At 34.5% G+C, this 18148-nt stretch overlaps 1 protein-coding gene across 14 annotated transcripts in view; it reads right to left on the bottom strand.

The window, feature by feature from the left end:
• EMSY (EMSY transcriptional repressor, BRCA2 interacting) overlaps nt 1–18148 on the bottom strand; it is a 111268-nt gene that overhangs the window by 70908 nt on the left and 22212 nt on the right. For all 14 annotated transcript variants that reach the window (XM_037840747.1, XM_037840754.1, XM_037840755.1 and 11 more), the window contains one exon: nt 13710–13986. In XM_037840747.1, coding sequence (XP_037696675.1) covers nt 13710–13986 — 277 coding nt within the window. The remainder of the gene's footprint in view (nt 1–13709; nt 13987–18148) is intronic.

The raw sequence follows: 18148 nt of genomic DNA, 5'->3' as shown, positions 1-18148 counted from the left end.
GCTCCTCTTCAAAATGTCATTCTCAGCTGCACTGAGTTCCTTCTGTTTGTCAGCTCATTTATATGGCTCCAGTGATTTAATTTAGACCCACCCTGAATGGAAGGGGTAACACCTCCACAGAAATTATCCAATCAGAGTCATCACCCACAGTTGGGTGGAGCGCATCTCCATAGAAACAAAGAATTACAATCTAATCAACACTGGTACGTCTGCCCACACAAGATTACATCAAAGACAATGGCGTTTTGGGGGACATAAAACATTCAAACTGACACAGTGCTGAATACATAAATATGTGACTATACAGGGAACCAACAGTTGTTTATTTAGGATGCAATGTATGGTGTGTAAACAAAACCATTTTTAAAAAAATGGGTTGATGAAGAAACCTTGGGGGCACTCTACTGAGTGAAATAAGACAGCTACATAAGGACTAATATTGCAGGGTCTCACTGATATGAACTAATTATAATAAGTAAACTCATAGACATGAAATATAAGTTACCAGGATACAGAACGAGACTAAAGAATGGGGAGCGGTTGCTTATTATGAGCAGAATGTTCAACTAGGGTGAACTTAAGCATTTGGAAATGGACAGAGGTGATGGTAGGACATTGTGAGAAGAACTAATAGTGCTGAATGGTATGTGAAGGTGGTGGAAAGGGCAAGCTCAGAGTCATGTATGTCACCAGAAGGAAAGTTGGAGGTTAAAAGATGGAAATGTATAAAACAGTGAATCTTGTGGTGAACAATGTCTGTGATTAACTGTACAAATAATAGAAATCCCTCTCATGAACAGAACAAATGTATGGTAATACAACTAGAAGTTAATAATAGAGGGGCATATAGGAAAAAAATATATATACCTATTGCAAACTATATACTACACTTAGTAGCATTTTAACATTCTTTAATCAAGAGTAACAAATGTACTATACCAAAACTATGAATCAGTAATAGAGGGGGGTTGGTTAGGGGATGGGAGAATTGGAGTTTCCTTTTTTTTTGTCTTCATTTCTTTTCTGGAGTAATGAAAATGTTCTAAAAATTGAAAAAAAATTAATTGTGGTGATGGATGCACAGCTGTATGATGGTACCATGGGCAACTGATTGCACATTTTGGATTTTTGGATAGTTGTATGGTATGTGAATAATCTCAACAAAAACTTAAAAAAAAAAAAAAAGGGATGAATACAGAGAGAAAGCAAGAAAGCCTTCAAAGCAAGAAGCTGAAATCAACAAAACACAGAGGAGAAGGGAGAGACCAGAAGATGCCACCATGTGCCTTGCCATGTGCCAGAGGATCCTCAGATTGCCAGCAGCCAGTATTCAGGAAGAAGGCATTGCCTTGATGATGCCTTGATTTGGGCATTTTCACAGCCTCAAAACTGTAAGCTTGTAAACTAATAAATTCCCATTGTTAAAATCAAAAAAAAAAACAAAAAACTAGACTGGGGTGATGAATGCACAACTGTATGATGGTACTGTGAACAATTGATTGTATACCACGGATGACTGTATGATGTGTGAATAAATCTTAATAAAACTAAATTTAAAAAAAAATTATCCCTTCCAAACATTGTTGGGTGCACAGTAGTGTGTATAATGTTACCTTTTAATCTAACAAAAAGGGAAAATATATATGCATATTTGCTTAAATGTTAAAAAATGTAAAGATAAATAAAAAACTAAGTAAGAAAAAAAACTACCTATCAGGGAAGGACAGAACAGAGTTGTGGTATGTTGACACATGTTCTATTTTTTTTCAAAAGCAGTTTTATTGATATATATTCACACGCCATACAATTCATACAAAGTATACAATCAATGATTCACAGTATAATCACAGAGTTGTGCATTCATCACCACAATCAATCTTTCATTTTCATTACTCCAGAAAGAACCCCATAACCTTAGACATCCCCCCCATTACTGACCCTTAGCACTGGCATGTACATTTGTTCCAGTTGATAAAAAAAATTAAAATATTACTGTTAACTAGAGTCCATAGTTTGTATTAGGTGCATTTTCCCCATAAAGCACTCTATTATTTAACTTGTTGCAATAGTTATGTACATTTGTTCTAGTTCATGAAAGAACATTCTTATATTTGTACTATTAACGACAGTCATCATCCACAATGGGGTTCGCTGTATTATACAGTCCCATGTTTCATCCTCTAGCTTTCCTTCTAGTGACATACACAACCCTAAACCTCACCTTCCAACTACAATAACATGCACAATTCAGTGCTGTTAATTACACTCACCTTAATGTGCTACCATCACCTCCATCCATTTCAAAACATTTATATTCAAACTAATTAAAAATTCTGCACATATTAAGCATCTGCCCCCATTCTATCTCCTGGAAACCTATATTCTAGATTTTAACTCTATCAGTTTACTTATTATAATTACTTCATATTAGCGACATCATATGATATTTGTTCTTTTGTGTCTGACTTATTTCATTCAACATAATGTCTTCAAGGTTCATCCCTGTTTTCGCATGCATCATGACTTCACTCCTTCCTCCAGCTGAATATATTCCATTGTATGTATACACCACACTTTGTTTATCCATCATGCATCGGTTGATGGACACTTGGGTTGTTCCCATCTTTTGGTAATTGTGAATAATATCACTATGGACACTGGTGTACAAATGCTTGCCATCCCTGCTTTCAGTTCTTCTGAGTATATACCTAGTAGCAGGATTGCCAAATAATATGGCAGTTCTATACTTAGCTTCCTGAGGTACTGTAAAACTGTCTTCCACAGCAGCTGTACCATTGTACATTCCCACCAGCAGTGAATAAATGTTCCTATTTCTCTACATCCTCTCCAACACTTGTAGTTTTCTGTTTGTTTAATAGTGGCCATTCTAGTAGGTGTGAAATGATACCTTATCGTGGTTTTGATTTGCATTTCCCTAATACCTAAGGATATTGAACACATTTTCATGTGCTTTTTAGCCATTTGTCTTCTCTCTTTGGAACAATGGCTTTTTAAGTATTGCCCATTTTTAAATTGGGTTGTTTGTCTTTTTCTTGTTGAGTTGTAGGATCTTTATATAATTGCTCTAGCTAGAACTTCTAGCACCATGTTGAACAGAACTGGTGACAGTGCCCATACTTATCTTGTTCCCAATGTTAGAGTCTTTCACCATTGAGTATGATGTTAAATGTGGGTTTTTCACATATGTGCTTTATCATGTTGAGGAAGTATCCCTGTATTTCTATCTTTTGAAGTGCTTTTATTAAGAAAGGATGCTTGATTTTTGTCAAATGCTTTTCCTGCATCAATCAGTATGATCATGTGTTTTTTCCCCTTCAATTTAATATGGTGTATTACATAGTTTTTCTTGTGCTGAACCACCTGTGCATACCTGGAACAACACCCACCTGATCATGGTATACAATTCTTTTAATGTGCTGTTGGATTCAATTTGTAGATTTTTTTTTGTTATTGTTGTTGTTGTTTGAGGATCTCTACCTATATTCATTAGCAAGATTGGTCTATAATTTTCTTTTCTTGCAGTATCTTCATCTCACTTTGGTATTTGGGTGATGGTAGTTTCATAGAATGAATAAGGAAGTATTCCCTCCTATTCAATATTTTGGAAGAGTTTGAACAGGATTGGTAATAACCCTTCTTGGAATGATTGGTAGAATTCACTACTGAAGCCATCTAGTCCTGAGCTTTTCTTTTTTGGGAAGTTTTTGATAAGTGATTCACTCTCTTATTGGTTTGTTGAAGTCTTCTATTTCTTCTAGAGACAGTGTAGGTTGTTCATGTGATTTTAGGAAATTATCCGTTTCATCTAAGTTGTCTAATTTATTGGCATACAGATGTTCACAGTATCCTCTTACGACTAATTTTTTTTTTCCTCCTTGTAGGGTCACTAGCAATGTCCCCCTTCTCATTTCTGATTTTATTTATTTGCATCTTCTCTTTTTTACTTTGTCAATTTAGCTATGGGTTTGTCAATTTTATTGATCTTCTCAAAGAACTGACTTTTGGTTTTGTTGATTCTATTGTTTTTTTTGGGGGGGGGGAATAATTCTCAATTTCATTTATTTCTGCTGTAATCTTTATTTCTTTCCTTCTGCTTCCTTTGGGATTGGTTTGCCATTCTTTTTCTAGTTCCTCCAGGTATAGCGTTAGGTCTTTGCCTTTAGGTCTTTCTTCCTTCCTAATGTAGCATTTAGGGCTATAAATTTCCTTCAGCACTGCCTTCACTGCATCTCATAAGTTTTGATCTATTGTGTTCTCATTTTCTTTCATCTTGAGATATTTACTGATTTCTCTTGCAATTTCTTTTTGACCCACTGATTACTGAAGAATGTGTTGTTTAACCTCCATATATTTGTGAATTTTCCAGTTCTCTTGTTGATTTCCAGTTTCATTCCATTATGATTAGAGAAAATGCTTTGATAATTTCAGTCTTTTTAAAATTGAGAACTGTTTTGTGACCAAACATGTGACCTATCCTTGAGAATGATCCATGAGCACTTGAGAAGAATGTATATCCTCCTGTTTGGGGGGGTGCAATGTTCTGTATATATCTGTTAGGTCTAATTCATTTACCATATTATTCAAGTTCAATGTTTCCTTATTAACCCTCTGTCGAGTGTTCTACCTATTGATGTGAGTGCTGTACTGAAGTCTCCAATTATTATTGTAGAGATGTCTGTTACTCCCTTCAGTTTTGCCAGTGTTTGCCTCATGTACTTTAGGACACCTTGGTTCAGTGCACAAATATTTATGATTGTTATTTCTTCTTGGTGGATTGACCCTTTTATTAATACACAATGTCCTTCTTTGCATTTAAAGTCTATTTTGTCTGATATTAGTATAGCTAACCCAGCTCCTTTTTGGTTACAATTTGCGTGGACTATTTTCTAGCCTTTCACTTTCAACCTATTTGTAACCTTGGGTTTATGGTGAGTCTTTAGTAGATGGTATATAAGAGGGGTCATTTTTTTTTCTCCATTCTATCTGTATCTTTTGATTAGAGAGTTTAATCCATTAACATTCAATGTTATTATTACAAAGGCATACTTGCTACAATCATTTTATCCTTTGGCTTTTATATATGTCCTATCTTATTTTTTGTCTTTTTATCTTTTTAGTTACCCTTACTAATAATCTTCATTTCTATACTCTCCTCCAATCCTCCTGTCTTTTCTTTTCAGCCTGCAGAACTCCCTTTTGTATTTTTTGTAAGGTAGGACTCTTGCAAACAAACATTCTCAACTTGTGTTTATCTGCGAATATTTTAAACTCTCCCTATTTTTGAAGGACAGTTTTGTAGAAAAAAAGAATTCTTGACTAGCAGTTTTCCCCTTTCAGTATCTTATATATATATATCACTGCCTTCTCACCTCCATGACTTCTGATGAGAAATCGGGACTGAGTCCTATTGAGAATCCCTTGTATGTGATTGCTTTTCTCTTGCTTCTCTGAGAAATCTCTCTTTATCTTTGGCAGTTGGCATTCTGAGTGTCTTGGAGTAAGTCTATCTGGATTTATTCTGTTTGGAGTACACTGCACTTCTTGGACATGTACATTCACATCTTTCATAAGAGTTGGGAATTTTCAGCCATTATTTCCTCAAATATTCTTTTTGCCCCTTTTCCCTTCTGTTTTCCTTCTGGGATACCCATAATGCATATGTTTGTGTGCTTTGTGCTGTCCTTCAATTCCCCCAGACTCTGATCAAATCTTTCCATTCTTTTCCCTATTCTTATGTCTATTTGATTTCAGATGTGATGTCTTCTAGGTTGCAGATCCTTTCTTCTGCCTGTTTAAATTTGCTGTATTCTGCTAGCATCTTTTTAATCACATCTATTTTGCCTTTCATTCCATGGGTTCTCTTATTTTTCTTTGCATGCTTTTAAATTCTTCTTTATGCTCAACCAGTGTCTTCTTAATATCCTTTATCTTTCAGCCATATTTTCCTTTATCTCCTTGAATTGGGGTGTGTGTGTGTGTGTATACACACACACACACACACACTGGAATATTATTCAGCAGTAAAAATGAATGAAGTTCTGATACATGCGACATGGATGAACCTTGAAGACACCATGTTGAGTAAAATAAGCCAAGTACAAAAGGACAAATATTTTATGAGCTCACTGATATGGAATAAATAGAATGTGCAAATTCAGAGTCAGAATCTAGAATACAGGTTACCACGGGATGGGGTTGAGATAGGCATTAGGGAAGTTAAGGTTTAAATATAGAGAGTTCCTGTTTGGAAAAATGGAAATATTTTGGAAATGGATGGTGGTGATTGTGGCACAGCATTGTCAATATAATTAAGAGCACTGAGATATATATCTGAATGTGGTTATACGGGAAAATGTTAGCTTGTATATATAGTAACAGAATTAACAGAATGAAATGTTTTTTAAAATCCATGGAACTACACTACACAAACAGTGGATCCTAAGTTAAACCATGGAGTATAATAAAAATGGGCTTTCATCAGTTGTAACAAATGTTCCACACCAATGCAAGATATTGGTGGTGGGGTGGTATATGAAAATTCTGTTATTTTATGTATGATTATTTTGTAAACTCACAACTTCTCTAATAAAAAAAAAAAAAAACGTTACATAGAAATTTTTTTTTTAAGTGGGAAGTGGAGACTTGAGCACTATCCACTGATGAGATCAAGAAACAAAGACCAACCCAGTAGCACAGTAGCAATCACTACCACCAAATACTCAGATTGTGGTGTCTTGAAGAACTAGCAAAAGATAGTTCAAGCCAAGCCTAAAGTAAGCAAAAGGAAAGAAAGAAGTAAAATTAGTGAAGAGATAAATGAAATAGAGAATAGAAAAACAATTGAAAAACTAAAGCAAACCACATTGGTTCTTTAAAAAAGATCAATAAAATTGAATCTTTACTAGAGTGACAAAGAAAAAAAAACAAATAAATAAAACCAGATATGAGAGTAGAGACATTACCACTGATTTAACAGAAATAAAAAGGATTATAAAAGAATATTGTGAACAAATGTCCAGCAACAAATTACATAACCAAGATAAAATGATCAAATTTCTAGAAAATTAATTAAACGGATTCATGAAGAAATAGAAAATCTAAACAGATTTACAATGAGTACAGAATGAGTAGAGAAATTAAATCAGTACTTAAAAATCTCCCAATGAAGAGAAGTCCAGGACCAGATGGTACCACTGGTGAATTCTACCAATTCTGGAAAGAAGAATTTATACCAATTCTTCTCATTCGTCCCAAAAATTGAAGAGGAAAGCATACTTCCTAACTCATTCTACAAGGCCAGCATTACTCTGATACTAAAGCCTAAGAAAGACATCACAAGAAAAGAAAATGACAGACCAATTTCTCTTACAAACATAGATGCAGAAATTGTCAACAAAATACTAGCAACCTGATACCAACAGGAAAATACACCATGACCAAGTGGAATTTATCACAGGAATGCAATGGTGGATCAACTTAAAATCAATCAATTTTTTGTTTAATAGAACAAAGGTAAAAAACCATCTCATCCCAATTGCTGCAGATAAAGTACTTCACAAACTCCCACACCTTTTACTGATATTAAAAAAACACTCAGAAAAATGGAAATAGAAGGGAACTTCTTCAACATGAGAAAGGGCATTTATGAAAAACCCACACCTAGCATCATACTCAATGGTAAACCATTGAAAGCTTTCTCCCTAAGATCAGAAGCAAGACAAAAATACCCACTTTCACCACTGCCATCCAACATTGTACCAGAAGTTCTTGCTGGAGCAATTAGGCCAAGAAAAAATAAATAATAGGCATCCTTTTCCCAAAAAGGAAAAAGTAAAACTGTCTATTCACAGATGTCATGATTATATACACATATATATATATAAAATCCCAGGGATTGTACAAGAGACGACTAGAACTAATAAATTTAGCAAAGTTGCAGGGTACAAGATTAAAACTCAAAGATCAGGTTATGTTTCTATACACCAATAATGAACAATCCAAAAAGGAAATTAATGAAACAATATCATTTATGATAGCATCTAAAATAATAAAATATATAGTAATAAATTTAACCAAGAATCTTGTACACTGAAAACTACGAACATTGCTGAAAGAAATTAAAGACCTAAATAAATGGCAAAAAATGCTGTATTTATGGGTTGGAAGACTTAATAGTGTTAACATGTCAATACTACCCAAAGCAATCTATAGATTCAACACAATACCTATCAAAATTCCAGTAGCTTATATTGCAGAAATGAAAAAGCCAACTCTCATATTCCTATGGAATTGCAAGGAGCCCTAAAGAGCCAAAACAATCTTGAAAAGGAGAACTAAATTGGAGGTCTCATACTTCCTGATTTTGAAACTTACTACAAAGCAAAAGTAATCAAAACTGTGTGATACTGCCATAAGGACAGATGTATGGACCACTGAATAGAACTGAGAGTCCAGAAATAAACCCACACATATGTGGCCAATGGTTTGTTGACAAGGTGCCAAGTACGTTCAAAGGAGAAAGGACAGTCTCTTTAACAAATGATGTTGGGAAAACTGGATGCCCATATGCAAAAAAAATGAAGATGGACTTCTACTCTAAACAATATACAAAAATTAACTCAGAATGGATCAAGGATCAAGGACTGACATATAAGAGCGAAAACTGTAAAACCCTTAGAAGAAAACAGGGTGGCATCTTCTTGACCTTGTATTAGGCAATGGATTCTCAGATACGACACTAAAAGCATGAGCAACAAAAGAAACAATAGATAATTTTTATTTAATCAAAATTAAAAGTTTTGTGCTTCTAAGGAAATTATCAAGAAAGTAAAAACATGGCATACAGGAGAAAACAGTTGCAAATCACATATGTGATAAGGGTTTGAGATCGAGATCATAAAAAGAACTCTTACAACTCAGCAACAAAAAGATAAACAAGCCAATTTTAAAATGCACAAAGGACTTGAATAGATATTTCTCCAGAGGAGACAGCCAATGAGCAATAAGCACATGAAAAATGCTCAGTATAATTTCATTAGTCATTAGGGAAATGCAAATCAAAACCACAATGATAAAGTGGTTATTTTGGGGGGTGGGGGAGGGGCCACAATGAGATACCATTTTGCACACACTAGGATGGCTATTATTAGAAAAAATGGAAGACTAAGTGTTGGCAAGGACTTGGAGAAATTGGAAACCTAGTACACTGTTGGTCAGAATGTAAACTGCTACACTCACTATGGACAACAGTTTGGTGTGTCTCAGATAATTAAGTACAGAATTATCATATGACTCAGCAATTCCACTCCTAGGCATATACCCCAAAGAACTGAAAACAGGGATTCAAACAGATAGTATTATTCACAATAGCCAAAAGGCAGAAACAACCCAAATGCCATCAACAGATGAATGGTTAAACAAAGCATGATATATATATATATATATATATATATATATATATATATACACACACACACACGATGGGACATTATTCAGTCATAAAAAGGAATGAAGTTCTACAATGTGTTACAATATGGATGAACCTTGAAAATATTATGCTTAGTGACATCTGTCAGACACAAAGAAGTTAAATATTGTATGATTACATTTATATGAAATATCTAGAACAAGAAAATTCATAGAGACAAAAAGTAGATTGGAAGTTAAAAGGGAAAGGGAGAGGGTGAGTTACTGCTTAACAGGTACAGAGCTTCTGTTTGGGTGAAGAAAAGTTTTGGTAATGGATAGAAGCAAAGCTTATTAATATAATTGGTACCAATGAACTGTGCACTTAAAATAGTTTAAATGGAAAATTTTATGTTACATATGTTACAATAATACAGTTTTTAAAAAAAGGATATCTAATAATGTGGGGTATAAAAATCTCAGACACTGAACCAACTCATTTTCTGAAAATAAGTAAATAAAGGGATATATCAGGCATTTGAAATATCAGGCATATGAATTGTGCCTTAGGGTGACTAATGGTAATAAGGGAAGGTTCTTTTTTAAGAATTACAGCTAATAAATGAAGAAAATAAAGATGAAATCCATTTTGCAACTACCAATAAAATAATAGATATAGTCAAAGAATATCAATAGCCACTAAAACTGCTGGGCAACAGTTATATCCCTGATTGACATTAATATCATAAAAGACTGGCAAACAGACGTTATGTGCTCCCAATGTGATGCAACAGGAAGTACATATATAATACTATTTATAAACTGTTCATTCCCCCCTACATCCAACATCAACCAGACTTGAATATGATCAAGCTTCTAGATTTAATTACCAGTTTTACAGAAATACATGGAAGAAGAAAACTTGTTAAATACCATGGGGATGAAATTAGCAAAGCCCATATGGTGAGATATACGCAGGATTAGTGACTGGTTTCTTCAACAAATAAAATGCAAGAGAAAAAAAAAAAGAGAAAACTATATGTTAAGAGATAAAACCACATCAGTCTATGTAGAGTGTGGACCTTGTGGGGACCCTAATCCAAAAAACCCAACTGTAAAAAAAAAAAACATTATATGATCAAGGAAATTTGGACACATACTTGTTATTTTACGTCAATAAACTTTAAAATTTTAGGTATGATCATAGTATTGTGAGTCATGATTTCTATTAGAGATACATACTGATATATTTATTGGTGAATTATTTGGTATCTGAGGTTTTCAAAACATTCCAGGTCAAGGCTATGGTAGAGGGAAACAGCGGGTATAAAATGAAGCAAGACATAATTGAAGCTGTAAAATGGGAAGAAAGGTGTTCATTTTACTCTTCTCCCTACGTTTGTTATGTTTCAAATATTTTAGAATACATTTTTAAAAATATCCTTTCCTCTACAAGACCAAGTAAGTCAGAATAACCATTTTAATTGGTACAATTTTAAGAATTCCCATATTTCAAATATTACAGAATTCCTTTCCCTTCCTACTGCATAATGCAACAACCCCCAATCTCCCTACTCCCGATCTTTGGAATCATCTCTACACTTATAAAAATGGAATCACCAGTCAAGTTGCTGCTACTAAGACTCTCATACCTCTATCACCAGCTGCCCCTGCTCTAGTCCCCAACAGAAGCAGACATTGAAGCCCCTTGTCCCCTAGATACACACACAAGAGCTGCTAAAGAAGCCCTGGCCCCATTATTCCTAGAGAGCTGCAGGCAGTGTATTACTACTTCTACCAACATTTACCTTTTCTTTTTTTTAATAAAATGTCTTAATTTCTTAGCTCCAGTAAGATCTAAATAAAATATCTCTAGAACAGAAACTAAAAATAATTATCACATACCTTCCCTGAATCTACATTTAGATAGTTTACTCTTATGTCCCTCACATTCTATGTGTTCCACTGACTTTACAAAAAATCCCGGAGATGTCATGTCTAGTTCTCCCATAACTTAACACTCAAAGAGATATAAGATGCTAACAAGCAAAGGAGAAAACAGGCAAAGTCCTGAGCTCCCAAGAGATTCAGATGCCTGGAGAATATTAAGAATGAAAAACAGAAGCAGGGAATATTCATTTTGCCTGAAGAAAATTCATTAGTAACCAACAAAAATACCTCTCTTATCCTAAATAACAACATCTTCCTTGGAAGAACAGTAACATTTCTAATACAGGAAAACTTTTGCAAAGTATGTGATGAGTAGTGGAAGAGAAAAACAATTTTCAATGGATATTACTTACATTAGTTTTAATACAGGGATCAGTCAGGTAAGGAGTCAGTTCCCTTTGATACGGTGAATTTGAAATGTGTCTGCATTTTAAACAGATTTTTCTGTACAAAAATTATTTCCATATTTAATAATACTATATTACAATTCACTGCTGCACAAACAGAAAGGCTGGAGTAGTTTTTTTAAAGTACTGAACAAATAAAAGAAAACTTGGATCTTATTATTTCCTGTCATTGACTGAGACATTAAATGAGTATTAAAACCAGAAAATGACAGCTGCTCTCATATCCTACCATCAGGGCTATCGAGTAAAGTAATACTGCCCACATCCACATCAATGTAACCTCTTCCTTGGTAACACAGTTATATAGTACATACTGAACATTACTAAAACAATTATAAAAAACTGAAAACTGTATTTTTCTATTTTGGTGCATGCATTCACTACTAGTTCAGAACCTGGGATATTTCCAAGCCTCAGTCTATTTTAACCTATATTTTATTCAAGTAAAATTCAATGAAAACTCCCTCCCTGCTATGTGGGACGTGACTCCCAGGGGTGTGGAACTCCCTGGCAATGTGGGACATGACTTACGGTGATGAGCTTGGCCCTGGCATTGTGGGACTGAGAAAGCCTTCTTGGACCAAAAGGGGGAAGCGAAATGAAATGAAATAAAGTTTCAGTGGCTGAGAGATCTTAAATAGAGTCAAGAGGCCATTCTGGAGGTTATTCTTACACATTATATAGATATCCCTTTTTAGTTTTTAGTGTATTGGAACAGCTAGAAGGAAATACCTGAACTGCTGAACTGCAACCCAGTAGGCTTGATTCTTGAAGACAACTGTATAACTATATAGCTTACATTGTGTAACTGTGTGATTGGGAAAACCTTGTGGCTCCCACTCCCTTTATATAGTGTATGGACAGATGAATAGAAAAATGAGGACAAAAAGTAAATGAATAATAGGGAGTATGGGGGATAGGATGCTTTGGGTGTTCTTTTCCACTTTAATTTTTATTCTTATTCTTTTTTGTATATGGTAAATGAAAATGTTCAAAAATTAAATGTGGTAATAAATGCACAACTATAAATGGTGCTGTGAACAACTGATTGTACACTGGGGATAACTGTATGGTATGTGAGTATATATCAATAAAATTGAATTTAAGAAAATTCAATGAAAACAAATACCAAGTACAGTTTTATATTGCTTCTTGTGCCCCCTTTAATAGACTACAAACATGGCTATGAATTCTGTATAATAAATATTTTCCTCTGATCTCTGACAAGTTTTTATCAACATGCCAAAATGAAAATTTCAGACAGGTGGTACTATTTACATTTCATATGGGAAGAACACAAAAATATGGAGGAGAGACATACTGATTTACACAAAGATGGAACAAAGGTCTACACGTTTCCTTTCTTCTACTGTCAAGCAGCAATTATCCTGCAGCTCAGCTCTCAGTTTCTCTCTCACTTAATACCTCCATCATCCACACTTACAGAAAAATTCAGGAGACTAAGGAAAAGGCAAATGGCATGTGCTTGAAACCCTCCCCTTCCCCCTACTTATCACTGAGGAACTTGCTCTGAAGACAACATGTACTTGCTAGTTTCTCCGAAGACCTATAGCTACATAATTTCAAAGTCCTCAAAATAATTTCAGTATATCAAAGATTTTCTTTTGGTACTTCGAAATTCATTGTGACAAGACTTAACCTACCTTTTGTAAATGTTAATTTCATAGCTGATTATGTACCATTAGTTTTGAAAAAAATTTTCAGGTAAGCATATTAATTTAAGAAAACTGAGTAATTCATTATTCTGACATTCTCCAACTGGAGGAATGGCAGGGAGAGGGAGGTAATCCCTGATATAATAGAAGGAACCTTTACATCCAAAGCAAAAAAAATACATCTACAGAGTTTTCTTCAAAATTCCCATCCACCAGCAGGGATAGAATTTAATGCTAAATCACCACTTACCTTGTGCTACTGTTGACATAACCACAGATGGTGTGGAAGATACAACAGCTGTTACTGCAACTGTATTAGGAATAGGTGATGGTGTAGAACTGCTGCTGCCACTGCTGCTACTACTGACCAGAGAGGACTGTGAAGCAGTTATAACCACTGGTGGCTTCTGAGTTGTGGAAGCAATGACTGATGTTGGTACAAGCTTAGTGACTGCTGCATAGTTATGGGATTTGGAGAGAATGTTGGGCACGAAGGTTGAACTTGGTGATGTGGTCACTATAATAACCTAAGGAAGGGAAAATAAGTTATATACAATTCAAAAATAACTTATAAATCATGAAGAAACAATTCAACAAAGAAGAATATGCAAATAAAATATATAAAAGTTCTCCTTTACTAGTAATCAAAATATATTTAAAGGCACAATAATTTTTACCTATCAAATATTTTTAAAAACAGCATTCAACAATGTATAAGATGCAGAGGAGTATTTCCATATACTGCTTAGGAAATATAACTTGGTACAATCTTTCTAGAAAGTAATTTGGATATTCAGTTATAAATATTTATTGAGCATCTACTATGTGCCAGGCATGGTTTTAGATGCTGGAGATACAGCAATGAATAAAACAGATAGTTCATACTTTCATGGAGCTCACATTCTAATAGGGAGAAAGAAACAAACAAGTAAAAAAGTAAATATATGTCATGTAGTAATAAATGGAAGAGAAAAGTAAACCAGGATAAAGGAATAGAGGATGATGGGAGTGATATATGATTTTTTATAAAGTGGCCAATGAATACCTTTCTGATAAGGTGACATCTAAGCAGAAAAAGAGGAAGGAGGGGCGTGTACTATGTTGCTGCCTGGGGGACGAGCATCCTGTGGCACCAGGGATAGCAAATAAAAAGTCCCTGAGGCAGAAAAAGGTCGTTATGTTCAAGAAACTTTAAAGAGCTAATGAAAGGGAATGGAATTTATAAAGTGGAGAGTGGCAGGAGACAAATTCAGAAAAGTAATGGAGGACTAGATCACATAAGACCATGTAGTATATACCCTTGATATGATACGATGAAAATGACACCTTACCTCTGTGGGTCTTCCTCCCAAAAACCCATAACCCCAGTCTAATCCTGAGAAAAACATCAGACTAATTCCAATAAAGAGCCATCCTACAAAATACTTGAAACAGTACTCCCCAAAACTGTGAAGGTCATCAAAAACAAGAAAAGTCTGAGATACTTTCACAACCAAGAGGAGCCTAAGGAGACAGGACAAGTAAATGTAATGTGGTATCCTAAAAGGAATCCTGGAACAGAAAATGACAACAGATGAAAAACCAAGGAAATGTGAATAAACCATGGACTTTACTTAATAACAATGTGTCATACTGGTTCACTAATTAAAACAAACGTACCATACTAATATAAGATGTTAAGAATAGGGGAAACTTGAGTGTGGGGTATATGGGAACTCTCTGTACTATCTTCTCAATTTTTCTGTAAATCTAAAAAATAAAGTCCACTTTCTAAAACAGTATTACTCTATCCACTAGGTGTAAAGTGCAGTAGGAAGTAAAAGTAGAAAGACAGAGAGACAAATTTGGAGGCTCCTGCAATAAAACAGGCAGAGATGACAGTGACCAGTGTGTCTGTGGTAGAAGTGATGAAACGTGAACAGATTCTGAAAATATTTTAAAAGTAAAACCGAGAAGATGTGCTCATAGGCTAATATGGAGAACAGCAAAAAAAGAGGCAAGAAGGAGACTTCAAGGTTTGGCTAGCATGGCCAGAAAAGTAGGTGATTTAGAGGCAGCATTCCAGACAATGGGAACAGCATAGAGTAAAGAACCTAAGGTGGGAAATGACTTCATGTATTTAAAAACAGAAAGAAAGCCAGTGTGGCAAAAGCATATAAGACAAGGAAGGGTTAGAAAAGTAAGTAAGGGCCAGATTAAATTTGTAGCCCAGGGTAAAGAATTTAGATTTTATGCCAAGTTGAATGGGAAGCCATGGGAGGATTTTAAGCAGGGAAACACCAAAATCTGACCTACAGTTTAAAAGATCACACTAGGTAAAATGTGCTAAAAGGCAGCAGTGGAGGTAGTGAGAACAGTAAAGGAGCTATTGCAGTCGAAGCAAAAGATGACAGAGGCTGCTTAGACTGGGGTGTTAGTAGCGGAAATAAAAAGAAGTAATCAGATACAGATTGTTTTGAGAGAGTAGATAGGACTTGTGGATGGACAGAAATGGAAAGGTTAAGGAAATGAATGGAATCAAGAATAGCTTTTAAGGGTATTAGGCATAGGCTTAATTAAATATCACAATGATTCTGTGATGCAGATACTACTATTATCCCCATTTTACAGGTGAGAACACAAAAATCATTTACAGATCTGAAGCATCACAGTTTTATCCTGTGGTGAGTATAATGGTGGTGTAGTGATACCCAAAACAGAGCAGAGTGTCTTTTTCCTTTCACCCAAGTTATTCATACCTACCCAGGTAAGAAAAATTGTTTTGAAAAAAAATCAAAAGAATTTAGGAAAGAAATTTTTTAATATTTATATCAGTCCTAGAGAAGATCTGAAGTCAAATCAGTCAGTCAACATTTACTGAATATGTCTGTACTCAGTACCTACATCTCAAAGAAGCTTTGGCTAGATCACTAAATATTTCCAGTGTTACAGAGAATTATAAGACATAAGTACAAGCCCATTACTCTAAGGAGTTTGTTTATTTCAGGAGTCAAGAAAGAGGCTTGACCAGCAACCACCTATATAGAACTGAGCAGCATACTTCTAAATAGACTTGATCAGCAAATACCTATATAGCATTATTACAAAAACAATTACCAATCAAACAAGCTAAGAAGAGGTAGAAGCATATAGCAAAAAACAAAACAAAACAAAACAAAAAACCACAAGCCTAAGAGTTAAATGAACCTGAGTTTATATCCTGCCTCTGACACTTACAAATGACATGCCCCTGGACATATTAAAATCTCTGTACTTCATTTTTCACCTATAAAATGGGTATAATAACTACCTTGCAAAATCATTACAAGGATTAAATGAGATCATGATGTGAAGCACCGAACATAGTGCTAGGCACATAGCAGGTGGTCAATATTTGGCAGTCAACAAATAGAACTTAACAGTAGCTTATTATAACTACTTAATTAATATTAAAGGGATAATAGAATCCATCTAAGAATGTATTTTAAGGTCCTCATTTTTGTTTCATTAAAAATATTTTATATACCTTTTTTACCAAATTCTGATATCCCTGAGAATCCAAAGAACTCATAGTTACTACCACAGCCAAACCAATTAGAATAGTAATGGCAATTAGATTTCATGTTTGCCAATTCTGAACAAATAAAGGTAGCTTCCTGGAGCACAGTATTTATAAGGACTCTGAGCCACTAACGAAGATTCACTAGGCTTGGCAGGAAAATATGCCACAATTAGTTATCAATGTCTGTCATGGGCAAGGGACTTGTGTCAAATATTTGGAATTTCAGAACTAGAGTATGCATGTAGGCTTATAACATTAAAACAACAAAATTTCAGCAAAATAAACCTAGATTCTCTAAAAGAGTCTTTAAAAGCATGTTTATAGATACAAATGATAAACCATATTTTGAAAGTTCAGTATTCAAAATGATTTGTAATCTGAAAAGGGATTATCCAAAATTATAGATCCACCTTGGAGAAAATCCACTTGTACTTTAAAGTTACTTATTACCACAGGGAAAATAAAGGGATTTTGAAACCAAGTGAACCAAACAGTGTTTATTCAGGCCATAATTCAGATTACTGACCTTCTAGCACTCACAAAAACTCCTTAAGAGTGCTGGGACTTGCACCCTAAGGACAAAATGAAAAATATCAATCAAGCACATGAAAGCATAAGGCTGTATTCTGTTGCTTTGTTACAGAAAAATGTTATAAGTGCTGTACCAATGTTATATTTAAAATGAAGGCACCATATTAACATAGGTGGAAATTTGTGTACTCTGAAAATATATGACCTATCTGAATTTGAATGAAGCCCACAAATTCATAAATTATTATACTTAATGTAAAAGTCACTTTACCTAAAATGATTCTTAAATTGACTTACATTGGAATTTGTGAAAAAGCCAAGGTGAATATAGTAACGGCAACAGCCTTGGGTAGATTTCAAAAAAAATCTAATTACCCAGCAAAAGGAGAACAAAACAAAACAAAACAAAAACCCAAGGAATATTTACTAGTCTTATGCACACTTAGCTTGTCCAAGAAATAAAACTGATGACACTGAGCACACATGGGGTGAAAGAATACAGTTTAGCATCTAGAACAGAGTAGATGTTCATAAATATTTGTGGAATGAACGAGTCTTATTTTTTAATTTAATTTGTTTTAAATGTTTATTTTTTAAATGCAACAGGAAAATCTAAA

Source organism: Choloepus didactylus, chromosome 6 (genome assembly GCF_015220235.1).
Source record: "Choloepus didactylus isolate mChoDid1 chromosome 6, mChoDid1.pri, whole genome shotgun sequence".
Lineage (NCBI taxonomy): Eukaryota > Metazoa > Chordata > Mammalia > Pilosa > Megalonychidae > Choloepus > Choloepus didactylus.
This window is presented reverse-complemented; position numbering and strand designations above follow the sequence as displayed.